The sequence below is a fragment of the Sinocyclocheilus anshuiensis genome, unplaced genomic scaffold (assembly GCF_001515605.1).
Source record: "Sinocyclocheilus anshuiensis isolate Anshui unplaced genomic scaffold, SAMN03320099.WGS_v1.1 scaffold718, whole genome shotgun sequence".
NCBI lineage: Eukaryota > Metazoa > Chordata > Actinopteri > Cypriniformes > Cyprinidae > Sinocyclocheilus > Sinocyclocheilus anshuiensis.
The window spans coordinates 1,655,165-1,676,474 of NW_015546102.1; the positions used below are offsets into that span (position 1 = coordinate 1,655,165).

A 21,310-nucleotide genomic window follows, 5' to 3' on the forward strand; every position below is an offset into this window, starting at 1 on the left:
TTCTACGTCACTCGTTTCTGAGCGCTTTTCTGCATTTATTCATGAGAAAGAACACTTATGATCCAATCACTGAGCTGTATTATGCATAAGGTAATCTTACAGTGGAGAATTCAAATCTGATGAACGAGCTTCCGCACTGTCAGTTCATCTCTGTAAACATAACCGTAACAATATTTAATATGTAACACATGGAGCGCGCATGAGAGCAGTTTCTGCGCTGAACGCCACGATGAGTTTAACACTCGCTGTGCGGATCATAGTTCATATCCGGACCGAAGCAAACGTGTTTCATTCATATTTTATTTTCTCTCGTGCTCCAAACATGAACCAGCACCGTATACGTGCACATATCATGTCTTCAAATGAAATATGCGCGAATAAGGGTGCTGATACAGCAGTACATCTGATCATGAACGTGATGACACGATAGATTGTGATACACCGCAAATGATATATATAGAGCGAAAATTCAAAGATTAGTAATCAATAAAAATCAAATCAAAGTGACTACCTTTATTCTTTGTTTTAAAGATATTTTAATATTCATTTGTCTGTATAATAAGTGTTGTAGGTCTGTGTTTTATAGGTTGATTTCTCCCCTCTTCCCACCCTCTGCACTCCCACTTTTCCACATTTTTACACAACCATTTCTGGAGTCTTTTTCAGATCTAAGGTGTGAACGACCAGTACTGAAACTGGGGTTTCATGACACTTTAAAGAATAAATGTTTAACCGGCTTGCCATACTTCATAGCGTGCGGCTGTTTCCTCAATATATTTTCATTCCCTGGGTTAAGAACCGTGTCATTTGCTCACTTCCAATGCAGTCAGTAGCACCTGCAATAATACATGGAAAACATGTTATTCATGCCATGGACACTGCTGCTTAACAATAAGCGTATAAGGCTTCCTAAACCTGTAAGCTATAGTCTGAATAAATGGTTGAATTTAAATCTAGCGTATTTTCGTGCCTATATGGATCATAGGTTTTGTTGTTTCAGACAGCCAATGATGCATCAATTTACCCTGTGCTATAAGGACATTAAAACCTCTACATTTCAAGGTCAAGAAGCTACGACACTGTTGCTCTTTTATCCAGCACATTCAGAGGAAAAGAAATAATCTTTAATTCAGCAGCAGTCAGAAACCATAACTGCAGCTGTGCATGTGATACATGGAAAAAGTGTAATAAGCTAGTCCTGTCTCAAGGGTGGACTCTGGTTTAAAATAACTTGTTAGAGGATCTGTCTACCTTCCGTGACTAGGTTGCCTCTACTGACAATTTGTCCTTAAGCACATGAAATATTTCTTGAAGATGAATATATATTCATATATAGTTCCTTCTCTAGACAAAGACTTAAAAAAAGCGAACATCACATTTCAACAAAAACCCAATAACCTTTTTCATCATCTTTTGCTTACTCTATTAGCAAATATGCACATTTTGATTAGGGAGAAAAAAAGGCCACATCCAGCAATAAGAATTTGTACTTTGCCATATAAACAAGTTGTCAGCGGGGGATTACTTAGTCAACTTATTGCCATGAACTTTCTACATGTGAAATATCAACATTAAATTCTCTAATAAAAACCTTAGTGTCATGACCTTGAGCAAAAGGCTCATAATGAACCGTAAGCCCTGCCTTAATCATATCTATCTTGAAATATTAAAATTCAGTCCCAAGTTCCCAACACAATCAACTTTCACTGTCTGATACAATTCTTAAATTCTTATTTAATTTAAAAGCACCTTTTTAAAAGGCACTCATTTTATGGAATGACCCATAAATATTAGTAGCACACACCTAGTGTATAGCAGAATACAAGTCAGCATAAACATCATTACATTGCAGCATCTCTACACATGCTAACTTTCTGAAATAACCTGTTTTTTCCCCATGTTTCCAGCCCAGAAACTGCTCATCTTTAAAATTTCATACTAAAACTAAACTTTGAAAGCTGAATCCCCTGCCATCTGCACCAAAAACAAACAAAAAACAAAAAAACCTGCTGAAATTAAGCATTTGAGCAAAGCCCTATCACAATCTGTTCAGCAGGCCCTCTCCTGGCAGAAAGACTCATTACAGCATTAAAGCACCAACATTGAATTTCTCCACAGGGAAAACTCACTGTACCTTTTCCATGATGAAAATATCACAATGTGCATGTGCAAAAATAAAAAAATAAATAAAAAAAACAACTGACCCCACATCCCTCAAACACTCTACTTAGCAACTTGATAATCTTTTATTATTTGCAATGTTTCATCTCCAACGTTTTCCAGTTTGATGTGAAAGCATTTCATTCCTTAAATAATAAAGAGCGCAAAAAAAAAATATTTACACTTTTTTTCAATAAAACTAAATCAATGGATCATTGTAAGCACCTCTTACCATCTGGAAGAAAACAAATCTTAAATACAGGGAAACTGCCATTTCTGTTGGAAAAAATAAATGGCATTACATCAATTTTTTAACTTTTAATTTCTGAAAATAAAACAAACAAAAAAAAATTTCCATATGCATGTACAGAATGCTCCTGAAATGTGTTTCCACTTTGCAAGTAGAAAAGGCTTTAGGATCATTACTGTCATTTCATCAAGTTGATTTTTCTATATGCTTCAAGTTTTAATGATTTCTCTTAAAATTCCACCGCAGGCTTGCTCAAGTGGGGCTTCCACAAAGTCCCCCATCAGTTCTTCAAGAGAGGTAAGACGCAAAAGTGTGGGCTAGGAAGCAGGACAAGGATGGCTTAGTAGGAAGCATGTTGGACCCCCTCCTCATCCAGCAGCACTAAGGTCAAAAAAGGTCAAAGTCCATCCAAGACCATCATCCTGAAGTTCAACAGGTTCACCCTTTTCTAAAGGATACAGGAAGCAAATAAAGAGCGAAATACAAATGCTACTCAAATTTCATTCGTCACTTAGAGAATTCATCAAATACTACGCTCGTGTATCAGTCTCTGTGGATTTAAAAACAACGACTCTCGCACGCACACGAAAGAAAACACCGGTAAGAGCTCCGTGTTTGATCCGACATTACAAACCTAAAAGACATGATCGCCATCACGCCCTCTACACAATATATATGCATGTCTGTTCCGTCATATACCACATTGCATATAAATCTATATTAACATGTAAGAGCAGCGTTGGTTTGTACTTTTTTCCCCAAGAATTTCTCGTTAAAAATAAATGACGATGAATTGGTAACACGTTTTAAGCAGTCCTGCAGATTTGTTTTTGTTTTTTTTTATTGTTTTTTGGTGGACATTAACCACAATAGATATAGAGAGCAAAATAAATGACTGAGAAATGATTGTAGTTTATATCTGTCAAGAGCCACCCCGAACAGATAAGATTGGCTTTACGAGGATCAAGTTCAACTTGGTTGTCAGACATCCTCCTCTCATTAGTCCCTGGCAGCGGATTCTTTCCAGTGCTACCTGGGCTAGCAAAGTTCAGGATTAGCTGTTGTCCGATTCGGACTCGGCCTCCCGTAACCAGGTGAAGAAGGCAGTGACAGACTTCAGGGCCACACCCTTCCCCAGCTGCTCCGCCGGGTCTTTGCTGGACTCCCATTTGTAGAAGGCTTCCTCTTTAATCACGTCCTCATCGTACAACGCGTCGAAAAACATGCGCAGTAAATCTGGGTAAAACAGAGACAACACTTATTCAGCTACACTTCCATCAGTGTATTTTTTTGTTGGAAAACAGTAACTTGTATTCAGCAATGAAGTATTACATTTATCAAAAGTGGCAGTAAAGACTTTCCTAATATAAAATATTTAAAAAGTTTACAAAATATTGAAATATTATGAAACACTATTTCAAATAAATGCTGTTCTTTTAACTCTCTTCTCAAAGAATTCTGGGGGGTGGGGGGGAGATGGTGTATCCATTTCCACAGAAATATTACCATCTGTTTTTTTTAAACATTGATAGGAAATGTCTCGTGAGGAGCAAATCAGCATATTAGAATGATTTCGGAATTATCTGGAGTAAAGGCTGCTGAAAATTCAGCTTTTATATCACAAAATTAAATTACATATAATCAAAATGTTAATTAAAAGTTTTTAAATTATATTATTTCACAATATTACTGTTTTTACAGAATTTGATCAAATAAATGGTTTTGGTCTTTGGTCTTGGTAAGCATAAACCTTTTAGTGCTAAAAATCTCACTGACCCCAAAGTTTTGAACAAACAAAAAAAAAACTGCATAAAGATTAACAATAAAACTTTAAATACTATCATTAATGCTGAAAAATTACTGGAAAAACAAACAAAGCAACAAAAAAAACACGAGTCCTTTTGGGCATTAAGAATGCAATTTCATCTGTGCATGTTACTGAAAAGGAGGAAGTGTTAAAAAAAAAAAAAAACACTCATGGCAGGTTGCTCCATCTGCACCATGAGAGCCTGGAGAGCATAGAGTGCCTGCAGCTCCTTCGTTTCATCAGAGAGGTACTTCTGCAGCAGCTTGGCCCTTTGGGTAATCTGCTCCACATCCGGAGGAAGTGTTAAAAAAAAAAAAAACACTCACTGGCAGGTTGCTCCATCTGCACCATGAGAGCCTGGAGAGCATAGAGTGCCTGCAGCTCCTTCGTTTCATCAGAGAGGTACTTCTGCAGCAGCTTGGCCCTTTGGGTAATCTGCTCCACATCCACCTTGTAGGGGTTCTCACCTAAAACAGTTCATTAACGCACACAATTAACATCAAGTACCAGTCAGTGCAAGTTCAGGTCTGAAGTCAAAATTGAGAGCTCTTAAGTGAGGGAAGTGGATTACATCTAATAGATTCACTCACATATAATGGCAGACTGACACACAGACATCATCAGGGCCCGCACAAACTGATTGGAGCTCATCTTCTGCTCATCTAGGTTGGCCTTTAAAGGAGAGAAACGCCAGTCGGTACACGTCCCATGTGCATAATGTTATACCCATAATGCAGATCGCTGCAATACCTTAATGTTTGATTAAAGAGCCTTGAATCACCGCCAAAGCACACACACTCACCTCTACCCAGCCATAGATCCTCTGGTTGTTGGCTTTTTCCTGTAACAACCTGTCCAAATGTTTACTCAGCTCCTCAGCAGTCAGCTCCTTCTTACTGGGTTTCTCAGACTCCTCACCCAGAGTGAACTCCATTTTCTGCAAATATAAGATCTTTAATGACCTTTAGGCTCACAAAGACATTTGCACAGTATATGCATGTGTGTGTGTGTGCCCAAGTACAAATGCATGTAAAATATACAAACATTTTATTGCAGAGGAAAAGAACTTCATGAAACATTTCACGCAAATACAAAAAAAAATGGTTCGTTCTTTTGTGGCACTGTCAGAGAAAATTTCTTGAAGGCAAAGGATCATCATAAGAATAATATCATGAGGAAGGAGTTATGATGATTACTAAACTTAAAATAAAGTATTATTTTTGGATGCTGCCAGTAAAAACATGAGCACAATAATATTTGTGCAGTCATTTTTTTTTACAAAAACATTTCAGAAATTATGTTGACCCTGTCAATACAGTACAAAACAGCTTTCAGTACCTGCTCTGTAACAAACTTATTGACATCCTCATCTTCAGGCAGAAAGTCTTTCCAGCTGAGTCCTGCCTCCAACCACATAACTCCAGCTTTTTTGTGGCTCTGAGAACAAAGTAAAAAAAACAAAAAAAAACACTCTGAAACTGCAATATATGCAAATATTTCATAAGCATTTGCCACAGCATGATACTTACCAGTCCTTTGCAGAGAAGGTTAAATATTTCAACAAGCAAGTTTGCTGCTTTGCCCATAGGGAGAAGAGGTTTGGACACTTCCCTGTGGATGATTTAAAAAGGTTTAGATGGTTTTAGTTGATGGTTTATAATCTTTGCATACAGGTATCTGAAAACCAAGGTTCAGTGCCTAACCTGAAGAGCTGGCCCATGGGGATGCCTCCCTCTTGCAACATGGGTGTGATGATCTCAGCCAAGTAGAGCCAAATATGAGGAATGTCAATGCTCATGTCATCTGCTATATCCAGAATCTCCTGCAGTCTAGAGTGGGTGAAATCAAACAATAAAATAAGTGCACAGCCGCAAAGAAACCATTTCTATTGTGTAGAAATCATGAAACCTCAAGCTAATTGAAATCATTTTAGTACTTAAACTTATTTTATTAAAACTAAAACTTCAAGATAAATATAGTAGTCAACATTTGAAGTGGATCAAAAAAAAGTTCAAAGTTGTCCTAAGACAAGAACAGGTACTGTGACAAAAGCACATAAAATAGTCCTGATTCATTAAATTTTCTATCATCTAGCTACTTACATATTTAAGCAAATTAAAACAAACATCTGGGAAGAGAAAAATTTCTCTCCTTTTTTTGGTAGGGACAGTAAGTATATTGGCAGCAACATTAGAGCAAGCAGTTACATTTTGATGAAATCATAAAGACCAAAACATAAAAACAGATAGATACAATAACACCAAGGTTTGAAAAAAATCATCAATTTAAAATCATTTACATAAAAAACAGGCATTTTGAGAGTTTTCTTTCCTGACCAACACTAAAAACATGAAGCATGAATAGGTCATGAGTGAAAAACGTGGCTACAATGTTCAGATGTCATTATGTGCATCTCTGCCATATTATTGCACGGAATAATAAACTGCAGCAGTCTTTGAACTCACCCCTTGTAGTACTGCTCAGGAGGTAATATTCTAGCACTAACAAGCATCTGAAACAGCAGGCCCACATGCTCTCTAGCGATGGTGCTGCGCTCTAGTGTGGACTCTACACCGTTCCGTACAAACACAAAGAGCAGAGAGGCGCTGTTCAGCTCCTGCACACACTGCAACGCCTCCTACAAAAGAGTAACAAGAATAATGTAAGTGGAAGATGCCAGGGTGAATTTCAGGTTATTTTCAAAATGTTTTCTGGGGCAATAATATAAATGGATGTACATACCTTCATGTCGTTGATGTGGAGATACTCTTCAATGATTGATTTGGATTTCTTGTCCAGCTCTTCCTTGCTCAGGGCGGGTTTGGCTTGAACAGGTGGTGGTGGAGCAGGAGCCGACATTGGCTTCACTGAGAAACCCAACCAGGTAAAGGGTTGATCAATTTATGAATCATCAACTCAAAGATCTGTACTGCACAGTTCTTTAAGACTATTGACTCTTACCTGTCTCCTTGCTTCTATCACGCTCTCGACTGCCTCGATCACGGTTCTCCGTCATGCTGGCCACACGGCGTACAGAATCCAGTGGCCCACGGCTGTCGCCACCTCTGCGCTCCTCATTTTCACGGCTGAAGCTGCGTTTGGTGATGGCCTGACGGGGTCTGTCGAGGCCTCGGTCCCTGTCTTCCCGCCTACTATCGAATCGGTCAAAGCGATCCCGGTCTCGGTCACCGCGATCTCTATCGCTACGGTCTCTACTGGAGCTGTTCCTGCACAGCAGATGTGTAATTAGATTTCTTGCAGCGTTGATGTTAGTACTCATTTACCCTACAAAACAAAAACAGCACTACAAAATTACCTTTGAGGCACTCTACGATCAGAGTCAAGTGAGGAGGAGGATGATGATGAAGGGGGTCCAGACTGCTGCAATGCAGAGAAGCGGTTGAGCGTGCTAGTGGCCGGTCTCCCCTGGTCTACATTAGATAGAAGCACAGCATTAGACTTGCATTTACCAAAAAAACACTGAACAACCATATCTTTACATTTTCTGAAGAAAATGAGTGATGCCTGCAAAACACGAGCTACAATGTTAAGGATGGTTTCTATGCTGTTGTTAAGATTGCTAAGAGCTGTTGCTACAATGTTCTCTGTGGTTGAGAAGAACTGGCTCAAGACAAAAAGAGACCACCAAGTCTCTAAGACACTCTGGTTAATAGATAAGACTCGTGACCCTCTGTCAATGTATAGCAGTTCTTCTCAACCAGGGGCCCAGTCTTGTGTCTTCATTTATCACAAACACCGGTCTATATTTTTATTTTTCTGCCAGTTTTATCATCCACCACAAAACATAAGTCTAATTTCAATGAAAAGTAATACCACGTTTCCTAAAGTCACGATTTGAGGTATCGCTCATGTCCACCGCCTTGGTAAAGAGCAGCAATTAAAACTAACAGTCTATCTATGACATTATTAAAGAGCTGGGCTTCTCTATGCTTTGTGAGGTCCAAGGTAAATAAGACTGGGCGATTGCTCACCTTGATCTCCAGTGGACTTGGCTCCTGTGCCTCCACTGCTCCCTTTGCCCCAGCTACCCCATGAGCCCTTTCCTCCCGGGGCCAGCAGCTGGTTGTTGAAATCACCAGGCTGAAGAAAAAAGACCGGAGAAATATGGCTAAGCACATCAAACAACTGAAATCCTTATGCTATGAAAACATGTAATTTTTTTAACAACTAAATTCTAAGTCACATTCTTAAAACAGAAAAAAACGTCACAACGCCTCACCTTAGTAATTTTACTGAGGCGGCTGGTGTCAATCGGTCTGTTCTTAGTGGTAATAGGCACTATGTTCCAGCCCTCATCTTGGGTCTGGCTACCACGGCCCCCAGAGGAGTGAGGCCCACCACGGCCCCCTCGACCCTGACTGGAGTCTTTCTTAGACAGCAGCTGTTGCTGTACTTTGATATGCTCTCTATGTTCTTCCAGTTCTGCCTCTTTATGGATCTGATCAATGGTTTTGGGACCCTGATCTCCTCTTCTGGGCACCCAGTTGTTCTGTGTGACAGAGCCCATATAACAGTTAAAAGAATGAAGATATAAATAGTGAGAAGAACTGAAACACACCATATGTGTTTTAAATACCAAATACTTGTGCAAATGCCACTGTTACTAAGAAAACTTACTAAACAAAGCATGTGGTTACCTTTCGGAGGTCTAAAACATCCTGAAGCATGAAGCGGATTCTAGAAGACATCTTCCTATCTTTAATTATCTTCTCCATTTGGTGGAAGTACTGATCCATTCGAGGCTGCATACAATAGAGTAACATTAAATCTGACAGTAACAAAGTAAACGACTATAAAATTCTATACAACAAAAAAATATACTACACGCAAAAGGAATGTAGACCTAGCATAACTGTGAAGCTCATAATATGATGAGTATTTGACTGGTCAATCACAGCATTCCGCATAAATACAAATTGTGCTGTACCTTAGCTTTCTCAAAGTCTAGATCTTTTCCGATAGTGGAGAACAGCCGGCAGAGGCACTCTAAGCTCTCCTCATCATGGTTCTTCAAGAGCTTGACAATGCAGTCATGCATGATGGGTTCTGTCAGCATTTTCAGCTTGAACAGCTCTCCGATGAACTTGATGTTTCCAAGCGACCGTCTACGTGCCTTGTCCTTGGCTTCCTCCAGCTCCTCCTTCAGGCGCTGACGCTCCTCTTCCTAAGGTAAAAATAAAACTGCTTTAATTTCAACAGAACTATTTCATACACCTTGTACCAAGTTGATTGTTTACAAATGTGGCAAGACGTCACCTCAGCAGCAGCATCCAGCTCTTTCTGTTTCTGCTCAAAGATCTCGTCATCATCCTGGTCCTTTTCAAACTCCTTCTGACAACGATTGAGTAGTAGTTTACGGAAATTCACAGTGACTCCCGGTTTGTCTGAAGTGGGGACTTTAAGCTGGAAAAGCAAAACAGTAACAATATTTCAATAATTCCCCATTTACATTTCTTAAAAAAATGAGGTAAACAGCCAAGTAATCCTGTCATTAATTACTCAATGTGGTAAGCACAAAAGCTTAAATGTGCAGGTTTGTTGTGCCAGAACCAACAAGGTTTTTTTTGTTTTGTTTTTTTACACGCATCTAACAAGGATGTTGAAGCCTCTTATAGACCGTATTTTATGAGCTCTATATGTATGTGCGTTGATCGATATTTATGTGAATAAAAGGCTACATTTAAATCAGTTCATCATAAATAGGTCGAGTCTCTTCAGAAGACTAGGAATAGACAGCTTGATTCATATGGATTTTTTTTTAACAATGTTTTAATTAACTTGTGAAGCAACACATTTTTGGTAAAAAAGGACTTTCACTCGAGCGCCAAATCTTTATGTTTTTTGTCATTTGTATGTTTCGAAGATGAACTAAAGTCTTATGCATTTAAAACTTCTAGGGGTGCGCCGATCTGATATTTGGTTTTATCTGGTTTATCAGGTAGATATCTTGTTTCGCATAAAAGGACTTTATCTTGCTGGAGTTTCGTTTAGTTTCTAAATCGTGTTCATTTCTACCACAACACTGGAGTAGAGAGCACTATGAATTGTTCTTCATGAGCACAGTAACTGAGATTTAAAACTGTTAAAAGAAAAGGCTCAAACCATCGCACAGATTTAATACACTATGCATCAATGTCTCTTTCCTCTGTGGTTTGACCTTTTCTATGCTGCGCACTGTGACTCAGTGTTGCTTCAAGCGCATCATTCTGCGCACGGGATGCGCATAAGCGAAAAATGACAGATTATTAATAGCCTTTCTTGTTTGTCTTATATATCATATGTTGCTGCCTCATTACTGTGCTATACATTTAAAAGAAATGCCTTTTAATTATATAGTAGACCCTATATATTTATATATAAATATATTACTTTTTTCATGAATGTATTTTACAACCATACAAAGAGCAATGTGTAACATTTGGCCAGAATAAGTCCAACACTTACTCACTTTTATTTGTTCCCCACTAAATAATGTTTTGTTTTTTTTTACTAAAAGTTTAGATTTTATAAAATTACTGTGCACTCATGATTTTTCTAGAGCAACTTTTGCTACTGAATTATCCACCAACCTAGTTTATGACAGTATTTTTGTCATAGATTATGATTATATATGTTTTTTCCTTTGTTATCTTTTCTTTATAATAAAGTTGTCTATATTTAGTAGATTGTGTGTAACACACAAAAAAGTGATGATCAGTTCAACACACATTGAAGTATAGAAATTCTACACTGATTAAAAAAAAACTGCACTGGTATCGGATCAATATCGGTATCGGCCAATACTCAGAATTTCTAGTATCGGATCGGGATCGGTTCTGAAAAAGTGGTATCTAGCCACCCCTAGAAACAACATGGATCCACAACAAGTGGATAGTTCACTAAAAATTAAATTAATCTGCAGAAAGGACATCAATAAAACATATTCCTGACAAACACCATTGCGGCAAACCCTCTGGCTTGTGCATGCTTGCACCAATGAACTGGAAGCCAAGCAGGAATTCTCGATCATATTGTTTCTTCTCCTCTGGGTTGATGGGCTTCCATTGCTCTGCAAATGAGTGAAGAGGAAAAAAAAAAGTTGCTAAATAGGCCCACAAACATTTAGAATAAGACACGGTGAATTTGCCTTGCTCAAGACAAACTAAAAATCAATAAAGTCTTGATACATTATGTAATAGCTTTCCAAGTTTTTTTTTTTTGCATTCCCATCAAATGTTATCAATTAAATTTTTTTTATTTTATTCACTGCTAAACACACAAAAATGCGATGAAAGTAATTTTTTTTTAAATAATGTATACAACTCCAAAAAATATTTTATCAAAACATGTAAAATGCTTTCATGTAAATATGTATATTTAAAAGTCTGTGGAAAGTGAGACCACTGTTTTCAACACTGAACTTTCAGAATAAGTTCTGAAAGATCATGCGACAGGCAAATTAACGGCAGTTGAAAATTCAGCTTTGCCATCACAGGTATAATTTATATTTTAAAATGTATAAAAATAGTATATTAATATTATTTCACAATATTACAGATTTACTGTTTTGTTTTTATAAAAATAAATGCGGCCTTGGTGAGAATAAGAGATTATTCAAAAACATTTAAATGTAATCTTACTGACTGAAAACTTTTAAACGATAGTCTATTGACAGTAAATTGCTCTTTAAATAAAAGCACTCTGATATATTGCTCTAATATATAAAACAGGATGAACATTATCAAATGAGACCCAAATAATCTGACTTCTAACCTTCTTTATATTGATACTTCTGTTCCACAGGTTTAGACGCCTCAGGCTCAATATTTTCTGGATCAAGCTTGTCCTCTTTGTCCTCCCATGTTTCGTCCAACTCTTCAGCTGGTGGGGCAGGGGTTGGAGCAGGGGAAGGCTCTTTCTGAGCAACCTCTGGCTCAGGAGCAGGCTTTTCCTCCTCAGGCTGAAACGGATACAGAAGATTTATAAATGCACAACTGTACTCTGCACAACAGTCACAGAAGTCCTACTGTAATAAAGCCAAGACATGTCATATTATACAAACCTCTTTGAAGGCATCTAGGACATCTCCGACATCTTTCTTATTCAGATCCTTGATCTTCTTTTTCTTCTTTGGCACTGTTGTCACGGCAGCTAGAAAGAGAGAAACCAAAGTCAAACTTCATCCTGAAGAAGAAAAAAAACAACAACAATATGGTAATTGTTCCACAAGAACTTATTTCCTCACCTTGCATAGTCATTTCCTCAACAGGGCAGACTGTTACAGGGGCAGGCGTCTCCTCTGCTTTCTCCTTCTCTGCTTCCTCTACAGGTGCTTCTGCAGCCATAAGGCAGCTCTGTTGGACTTGAGGAACCACTTGTTCAGCAACTGGATTAGTGGAGCTCTCTGGCTTCACTACTGGAGCCTCTGCAGAGTCCTCAGGCAAACCGTTAAGCAAAGGCTGTTCCTTTGGCTCATCAACGACTGGCTCCAGAATGGGTGTCTCCGTGGATAGAGGGGCGGTGTCCTCAGAAGCAATGTCACCATCATTAACTACAGCAGGAGGAGGCTCCACAGGGGTGGAGATGATAGCAATCGGGCTAGATACATCAGATGCAGCCTCCGTTTCGGCCACAGGTTCAGGCTCTTTCTCTTTGGCTACCTCTGACTCCTCTTTCTCAACCCCAGTAGAAGTTGGCTCCACTTGAGGGGCATCCTCAGGCTCCTTCTTTTGAACTGGGGCATCAGGGAGTACTGGAGCATCCACACTGTCACCAGTTTGAGGCTTTGAAAGTTGGGGATTGCTTGCTGGAGGAGGAGAAGGTGTGAGCGCTGGGGATATCGCTGGGTCTTCTTCTGGAGGAATGGGAATCTTGCTCACAGGTGAAGCAGGTCTGATCTCTGGCACAGGTTTAGAATCAGCTGCTGAAGATGCAACTGGGGCTTGCTCTGATGTCTTTGATGGAGGAGGGGTGGACACAGCTGGAGGAGGAGACATGGACTTCACTTGATCATCTGAGGATTAAGGGCAGGAAAACCAGTACACAAAATAAGCGCAAGAAAAAAACAACAACAAAAAAAAACTGCTGTTTTAACTTTCAAACTGGGCTGGATTCACAAAGCATTCTTTAGAATGAAATTCTTCTTTGCTATTAGCTATTTTCCTTCTAATTTTCTAAAGAATGTTTTTTTTTTAATCCTAAAAACAAAAACGTTTTGACGAGCTCTTTTCTTAAGATTGTTCTAAAGACAAAACTTCCAAATTTTAATTCCTGATAGGAATGTCTCTAGAAATCAGCATAAATAACCTCTTAAAAAGTTAACATAACCTCCAACTTAACATGTTTCACAAAATGATGTTTGAGTTGTTTTAAACATTAAGAATTAAAATATAACACTACATATACATATTACTCATAGGAATGTGAATGAGGACACTGAAGTGACACCACTTATTGATCAAAACAACAGTCAGTTATGCTTGACGTGACTTTTCTCTGAATTTGCAGGCAAACGTATACAACAGAATACTCCATCTTGAGACAGGCACTTTATAAATAATAATATAAAAAATACACAACATATTAAAAGTGAAGGTGCTGAATTTCAGTCAAGCTTACTGTGACAAAAAAGGAAGCACAAAAAGATGGCCTTTGAGGTGTTTTTGATTCTTCAACAAAAAGTGTCAAAATCAGATAAAACCAAAGTCTGTCATTTTCTCCTTGAGAAAAACTTCACTTTTCATAATGAAATAAACTTCCAGTGTATAAAAATCAAGTACTGCTCCAAATAAAATGTACTTCTTACTAACATTGCTTCGGGTTGACATTGTATTTAGATAGCTTTAAAACTTCTGGTGCCAAAGTTTTTATTCCATTGACATTTTGAGCCATTGAAATCACTTTTGAAACTCCCTCATTACTTCCACATTTTTCAGGATGGTGGGAACCCAAACTTTAACGTCAAAAACCTGTTTGGGTATTTGCAAGAAAGCCCACTCACCAGCTCTGATCACAGCAGCAACAGGTGGAACACTTTCACCATTGGTCTGGACAGGACCTCCCACCTCTGGACCAGCAGTCTGAGTAAGAACAACAATCCTTTAAAAGCAGCATGTGATTTTTGCCATGCTCATGTCATTATAAACACATGAAGCCATCAACAAACCTGTGGAGGAGTGGGTGTGGAGGTCGCTCTCCCACCAGACATGATCTCTTCTGTGATGTCACGTCCACCCTGGTTGGGGTCACGTATTCTGATCTGTAGTGAAACAGCTGGTAAGTCACAGACAAATGGATCAAAAATGAAAACACACCAAATGTTGTTCCCACCCACCTGTTTGCGCTCTCTCGGTTTGACTGGTCCTGACTGCAGAGGTGGAGCTTGCTGTGGAGGTGGAGCTGGTTGCTGTTGAGCGGGCATCATGACAGACGTGGCGGACACTGAGGTTGGGTACTGCTGTGTTGCAGGATAATAGGCAGCCGCTAGACAACAACAAAAAAAAGAGACAAGATTAGATACCAAAAAGAGACGGTCAGCTTTAATGGGAGGGGGACACATGAAAAGTATTCCCCCTCCCGCCAAAAACACTTTCTGGTGCGCTGGGAAGAACAACACTTCATATCATTCTTGTGATAAATCACTTCATGATAATCACAGATCGATCCCAGAATGTTTGCAGTTGTTTTTTTTGTCTAGGACACGGAGTCAAAGGTTGAAGTAGCATTACATCAAAGGTTACATGCTTCCTGCCTTGTTCAAACACAACCAGCCAGGCTAAGACAAAGACAAGAGGTGTAACAGAAACAGCCCTGCACTTCAGACTCACCAGGATAGCGCTGGGAGGTGAGAGGAGCTCCGTGCAGCGAGAGACGTCCGTTCTCTCTACCTGCACCTCTTCCCCCACCCCCCTGCCTCTCCCTCCCTGCCAGAGAGGGATCTGAACTCAGCCAAAGGAGAAGGGGAGAGAGGAAAGCAAGAAGAGACCGAGAAAGAGACAAAGGTCGAGAGTGAGTAAGAGGAAACAAAAAAGCAGATATGAGTGCTGAACACAGTTAGTGAGCCAATAATATGAGCAGACATGAAGGGTAGAACTTGGCATTTAGTGGTTAGTTATGACAGGGATATTATTTAATGTATATGACTGATCTAACAGTCATAAGTCTAAGGTGAAGTTACAAAATCTATTGAAAACATACACGGGTGAATTTCATATTCCAAAAGGGGAAAAAAAAAGAAAAAAGAATAGAATAAACATTCACACACCAGTCACTGTTGTTCAGCAAATATTTGTGGTAATGCAGTCTTTCTGGAGTAATTAATGTGATCTGGAATTTCATGTGAGGGCAATAGATTTCACAATAGGTTCAAGTTCAAACAGGAAGCAGTTGGGTTTGAAAGTAACTTCTTTGTAATGGGAGTATTCACACACTATTGACAAAGGACCAAAATTATTTTGCTAATGCAACTGCACATTAAGCACATTACCCTCGTTCTCTTTACTGAAAAAAAGAAAAGAAAAACAAAATACTGGTACATTATGAAAAAGGCACTTATAGAGTCATGCAATTTGTATTAAGTGTAATTTGGCACCACCAGCAACAGTTCTACAAAAATGTTTCATGAACATTTAACCTGTTAACCCGCACCTAGACGCCAGCGCACTGAACACTCTTTGTTTGCACGTGTCAATGTTTACGAATAGATTAAATGAAAAGGGACAAAATTAATATTGACAAACTATATATCATTCTAAAGGTCTAAGCCTCAAGCATCAACGACAGATCACTGATTTTCAATGGAAAGCTTATAAGGAATGTATTTGCTAAATTTGTGTAAGCAGTACACATCAAAACATGCATAAAAATGCAGTACGTACCAGATTCATCGTAATAACGAGTCACAAACGCATCCACTGCTGTAAATCCCGGTTTAGTTAGAAAGGTAAGGGTCAACTGAACAATATCCCATAGAGCACTTTTAGTCCAACGAAACAATAACGTTGTAATATGGATGGATATTCCTTTGTTTACGTCTCATTTCTTCGGGGAGAGTTATTGTTTGTATCAGTTATGGAATAACTTGTGCTCAAAAAACTGCGTCTTGGTAGTAAAAAGCAACATGGTTTTGTAGCATACAGTGTCACAAACCGAATGAGACCATCCACTAAAAAAAGTCAAAGATACGCAGAATCTTGTTTATTTGAATTCTGGCGCTCTCTTGTGACGGCTCATGATGCACGCTGTGAAGCACCTGTCATCTGATAGCGATCAGCTTTTTGCACAAACAATTCTTTTTATTTTTTTTTCTATTCAACATTTTTCATACGTGTGTGTTTTGTGGGGAATGTGGCTGTATCTGCATGATTACCATCTGTATGACCGCACATCAGCATGTGATTACTGACTGTATGACCAGCAATCAGTGTGAATGCTGTATGTCTGGCAATGTACTTGACATACAAAGCCAATTATTATTTTTTTTTTTTATTACTCAAATTATTCTTATTGTATTTTTCTAGTGCTCAAATAAATCACTTATACAATGTCTAAGATTCTGTCTATTGTTTTATAATTAAAAAACTATGCAGTGGTATGTATGATGACTAAAATATGGTTGCAGGAATCTCATTTTTCGTGGTATCTTCAGATTTGAAATATAAACTCATAAGACATGTGACTTTCAACCCATTACTTTTCTGGATTGCTCCAGGACTGATTTCAAGTATTTGTATGTGAAATAAAAAAAATTCAGTATGGTACAATTTTTTTCAAGGCACTTCAGTGTCTATAACTTTATCTTTTTGAGCATTATCAACTCTGGATGATGAATAGTAAAGCCCAAAGGGTCTTTCCAAAGACACCAAAAATTGTGTGTAGCACACTGTTGTCAGGAACTGTTACAATTTTAAGTTAGGTAGGTCATTTTCAGCTGCGAGTCCCAAAATGGGGGGTGCAGGTTAACAGGTTAAAGGCACAATATGTAAGTTTTAACTGCTAGAGGTCGCATTTTCAAAACAATAAAGCCGAAGCTTAAAGGGTTAGTTCACCCAAAAATGAAAATTCTGTCATTAATTACTTACCCTCATTTCGTTCCAAATCCGTAAGACCTCCGTTCATCTTCGGAACACAAATTAAGATATTTTTGATGGAATCTGAGAGCTCTCTGACCCTCCCATAGACAGCAAGGGTCCTTACACGATCAACGTCCAGAAACATAGCAAGGAGATCGGTAAAATAATCCATGTGACATCAGGGGTTCAACCGTAATTTTACGAAGCTACAAGAATACTTTTTGTGCGGGAAAAAAACGACTTTATTCAACAATTTGCCTCCTCCGCGTCACCCTAGCGCCATTTTGGAGAGTATCCACTGAACGCAAACAGCGTATGTTGTTCTGTGTCAGCCGCGCGGCGCAGCCCACACAGAACAGCATACGCTGTTTGCGTTCAGTGGATACTCTCCAAAATGGCGCTATAGGGTGACGAATTATTGTATAAAGTGTTTTGGGTTTTTTTGTGCACAAGAAGTATTCTCGTAGCTTCGTAAAATTACGGTTGAACCCCTGATGTCACATGGATTATTTTACCGATCTCGTTGCTACGTTTCTGGACGTTGATTGTGCAAGGACCCTTGCTGTCTATGGGAGGGTCAGAGAGTTCTCAGAATGCATCAAAAATATCTTAATTTGTGTTCCGAAGATGAACAGAAGTCCTACGGGTTTGGAACGACATGAGGGTGAGTAATTAATAACCGAATTTTCATTTTTGGTTGAACTAACCCTTTAATGATGCTATGAAGGAGGATGTTCACGGATGAGGTTATGAATACATTTTTTTATTACCTGTTCCTTCCACAGTTATTGAAACAGCGAATAAATTATACAGAGAAAGCAAGCAAAGAACATTTACATTGTCAAAAGAACATTGACTAACTTCAGTCTAGTGCGAGTTTAAGCACTCAAAAAAACTCCTTATAATCAGTAAAGCTGTCTATGCACAGTTTGATGAATGAATCTCTTATTTACATCATACGTACATCTGCACTTTGTTGTTTATGATGAGAGAATTTGCGTGAGAGCTGAATTCAGTCAGCAAGCACGCGCACCGAAACAAAAAAAAACTAATCTGAACGCCTCTGATTGGCCATTGCATTCATAAGCTCAACAGACTCGTGTGTGATTAGTTCTAATGCGTAACACTGTAAAAATGCGTAAAAAGAATCATGGTGCAACATGGAGCAGATCTAAATTTAATGCTGTCGTCAACACACTTTCATTTTCATTTTATTCGCAACAGCCAAAATGGATTTAGTTTAACTGTACAGCAGCATTTATGTCCGTGTGTTGCCATAGTTTCTATAAGCGGAAACTAAGGGTAGTGTGGATATGTCATTGATAGGTGACAATGACCAGGAACGAGCCATTATTTAAAATTATAATTTCTTTGGATTTACAAATCCTTGGGAACTTTTGGGATAACACAAGTACACAACTGCATGAAATATATCACACTGTGCAAGTCGGTTTTGGATATTTTATGATGAAAATCTTACATATTGTGCCTTTAAAGATTTATCAGGTATCCGATGTGTTCTACAGACTGGAGTAAGACCACTTTTGAGTGAAAAGAGCAAGATATACAAGTAAGAAAAAACAGGGTTGGGTGATTCAAACAAACAGGGGAGGCCCAGAGCAGAGCCTCTTACCATATGTACCGTATTCAGCTGGACTGCTTCCAGGGTAAAAGCCTGCAGAGTACTGCTGCGTTGGCTGCATGTAGGGGGTGCGGTACTACAATAGAAAACAAAAAGTCATTAGATGCACGAACAGCCTCACAAAAAATGCACAACTTATCTATTAAAAGAACAATGTGCTACCTGTCCGTGTAGGAAAATGGCATGGCCCTGAGTGTTGGCGAATTGCAACTGTTGCTGGGGAATCATCATAACCTGTGAGGTAGGTTGGTAGACATGAGTGGGTGCAACAGACCGGGGGGTGCTGCTGGGTGGGACCCGAGGGGCACTGCCTTGCATGTTGGGCCGGTTAGGGTAGTACGGCTGTTGATGAAATAAGAGAGATTCAGAAAACAAGTCGCACAAGACCAAACTTCACATGTTGTGTTACTTCTGTACTGTTTCTACATCCTCATCCATGCAAACAGGACTACATTTTCAGCAGCCATTACTCCAGTCACATGATCTTGGAAAGTAGTGTAGACTATATTTTAAGATTAATGGGCCTCATTCATGAAACACGAGCAGAACAAATTTGTGTAAATCGTTCGTAAAGCTGTTCTCACGTACATTTTCGGATTCATGAAAGTGTTCCGTGTTTTCAAAATGTTAGTTGGTAGGAAAGAAATGTACACCTGCTCCTTACCACGTGCAAATCGTGCGTAAACCGTTCTGTGTTCTTTTTGGCAAACTAATGACAATGAGGGTCAGAAATTAATAACCGAATTTTCATTTTTGGTTGAACTAACCCTTTAATGATGCTATGAAGGAGGATGTTCACGGATGAGGTTATGAATACATTTTTTTATTACCTGTTCCTTCCACAGTTATTGAAACAGCGAATAAATTATACAGAGAAAGCAAGCAAAGAACATTTACATTGTCAAAAGAACATTGACTAACTTCAGTCTAGTGCGAGTTTAAGCACTCAAAAAAACTCCTTATAATCAGTAAAGCTGTCTATGCACAGTTTGATGAATGAATCTCTTATTTACATCATACGTACATCTGCACTTTGTTGTTTATGATGAGAGAATTTGCGTGAGAGCTGAATTCAGTCGGTGAGCGCTACACTGTAAAAAAAAGAATCATGGTGCAACATGGAGCAGATCTAAATTTAATGCTGTCGTCAACACACTTCACACTTTATTTTATTCGCAACAGCCAAAATGGATTTAGTTTAACTGTACAGCAGCATTTATGTCCGTGTGTTGCCATAGTTTCTATAAGCGGAAACTAAGGGTAGTGTGGATATGTCATTGATAGGTGACAATGACCAGGAACGAGCCATTATTTAAAATTATAATTTCTTTGGATTTACAAATCCTTGGGAACTTTTGGGATAACACAAGTACACAACTGCATGAAATATATCACACTGTGCAAGTCGGTTTTGGATATTTTATGATGAAAATCTTACATATTGTGCCTTTAAAGATTTATCAGGTATCCGATGTGTTCTACAGACTGGAGTAAGACCACTTTTGAGTGAAAAGAGCAAGATATACAAGTAAGAAAAAACAGGGTTGGGTGATTCAAACAAACAGGGGAGGCCCAGAGCAGAGCCTCTTACCATATGTACCGTATTCAGCTGGACTGCTTCCAGGGTAAAAGCCTGCAGAGTACTGCTGCGTTGGCTGCATGTAGGGGGTGCGGTACTACAATAGAAAACAAAAAGTCATTAGATGCACGAACAGCCTCACAAAAAATGCACAACTTATCTATTAAAAGAACAATGTGCTACCTGTCCGTGTAGGAAAATGGCATGGCCCTGAGTGTTGGCGAATTGCAACTGTTGCTGGGGAATCATCATAACCTGTGAGGTAGGTTGGTAGACATGAGTGGGTGCAACAGACCGGGGGGTGCTGCTGGGTGGGACCCGAGGGGCACTGCCTTGCATGTTGGGCCGGTTAGGGTAGTACGGCTGTTGATGAAATAAGAGAGATTCAGAAAACAAGTCGCACAAGACCAAACTTCACATGTTGTGTTACTTCTGTACTGTTTCTACATCCTCATCCATGCAAACAGGACTACATTTTCAGCAGCCATTACTCCAGTCACATGATCTTGGAAAGTAGTGTAGACTATATTTTAAGATTAATGGGCCTCATTCATGAAACACGAGCAGAACAAATTTGTGTAAATCGTTCGTAAAGCTGTTCTCACGTACATTTTCGGATTCATGAAAGTGTTCCGTGTTTTCAAAATGTTAGTTGGTAGGAAAGAAATGTACACCTGCTCCTTACCACGTGCAAATCGTGCGTAAACCGTTCTGTGTTCTTTTTGGCAAACTAATGACACTAAATTTTGATGCACTGCCATCATAATATTTTGCAAGGTCATTTGCTTTTTTTTTTTTTTTT

General features: G+C 38.9%; 1 protein-coding gene across 1 annotated transcript in view; it reads right to left on the minus strand.

The window, feature by feature from the left end:
* Positions 1-2,232: 2,232 nt before the first annotated feature.
* LOC107700492 (eukaryotic translation initiation factor 4 gamma 1-like) overlaps positions 2,233-21,310 on the minus strand; it is a 45,781-nt gene continuing 26,703 nt past the window's right edge. Inside the window, exons 9-32 of the mRNA XM_016502166.1 lie at positions 15,044-15,154; positions 14,551-14,699; positions 14,383-14,475; positions 14,218-14,296; positions 12,463-13,230; positions 12,280-12,368; positions 11,991-12,177; positions 11,175-11,286; positions 9,495-9,654; positions 9,166-9,402; positions 8,876-8,980; positions 8,458-8,727; positions 8,210-8,318; positions 7,534-7,648; positions 7,179-7,444; positions 6,960-7,084; positions 6,683-6,855; positions 5,921-6,046; positions 5,747-5,828; positions 5,556-5,654; positions 5,020-5,154; positions 4,808-4,889; positions 4,544-4,684; positions 2,233-3,646 (exon numbers count right to left, since the gene is read on the minus strand). Coding sequence (XP_016357652.1) covers positions 3,465-3,646; positions 4,544-4,684; positions 4,808-4,889; positions 5,020-5,154; positions 5,556-5,654; positions 5,747-5,828; positions 5,921-6,046; positions 6,683-6,855; positions 6,960-7,084; positions 7,179-7,444; positions 7,534-7,648; positions 8,210-8,318; positions 8,458-8,727; positions 8,876-8,980; positions 9,166-9,402; positions 9,495-9,654; positions 11,175-11,286; positions 11,991-12,177; positions 12,280-12,368; positions 12,463-13,230; positions 14,218-14,296; positions 14,383-14,475; positions 14,551-14,699; positions 15,044-15,154 — 3,995 coding nt within the window. The 3' untranslated portion in view covers positions 2,233-3,464. The remainder of the gene's footprint in view (positions 3,647-4,543; positions 4,685-4,807; positions 4,890-5,019; positions 5,155-5,555; positions 5,655-5,746; positions 5,829-5,920; positions 6,047-6,682; positions 6,856-6,959; positions 7,085-7,178; positions 7,445-7,533; positions 7,649-8,209; positions 8,319-8,457; positions 8,728-8,875; positions 8,981-9,165; positions 9,403-9,494; positions 9,655-11,174; positions 11,287-11,990; positions 12,178-12,279; positions 12,369-12,462; positions 13,231-14,217; positions 14,297-14,382; positions 14,476-14,550; positions 14,700-15,043; positions 15,155-21,310) is intronic.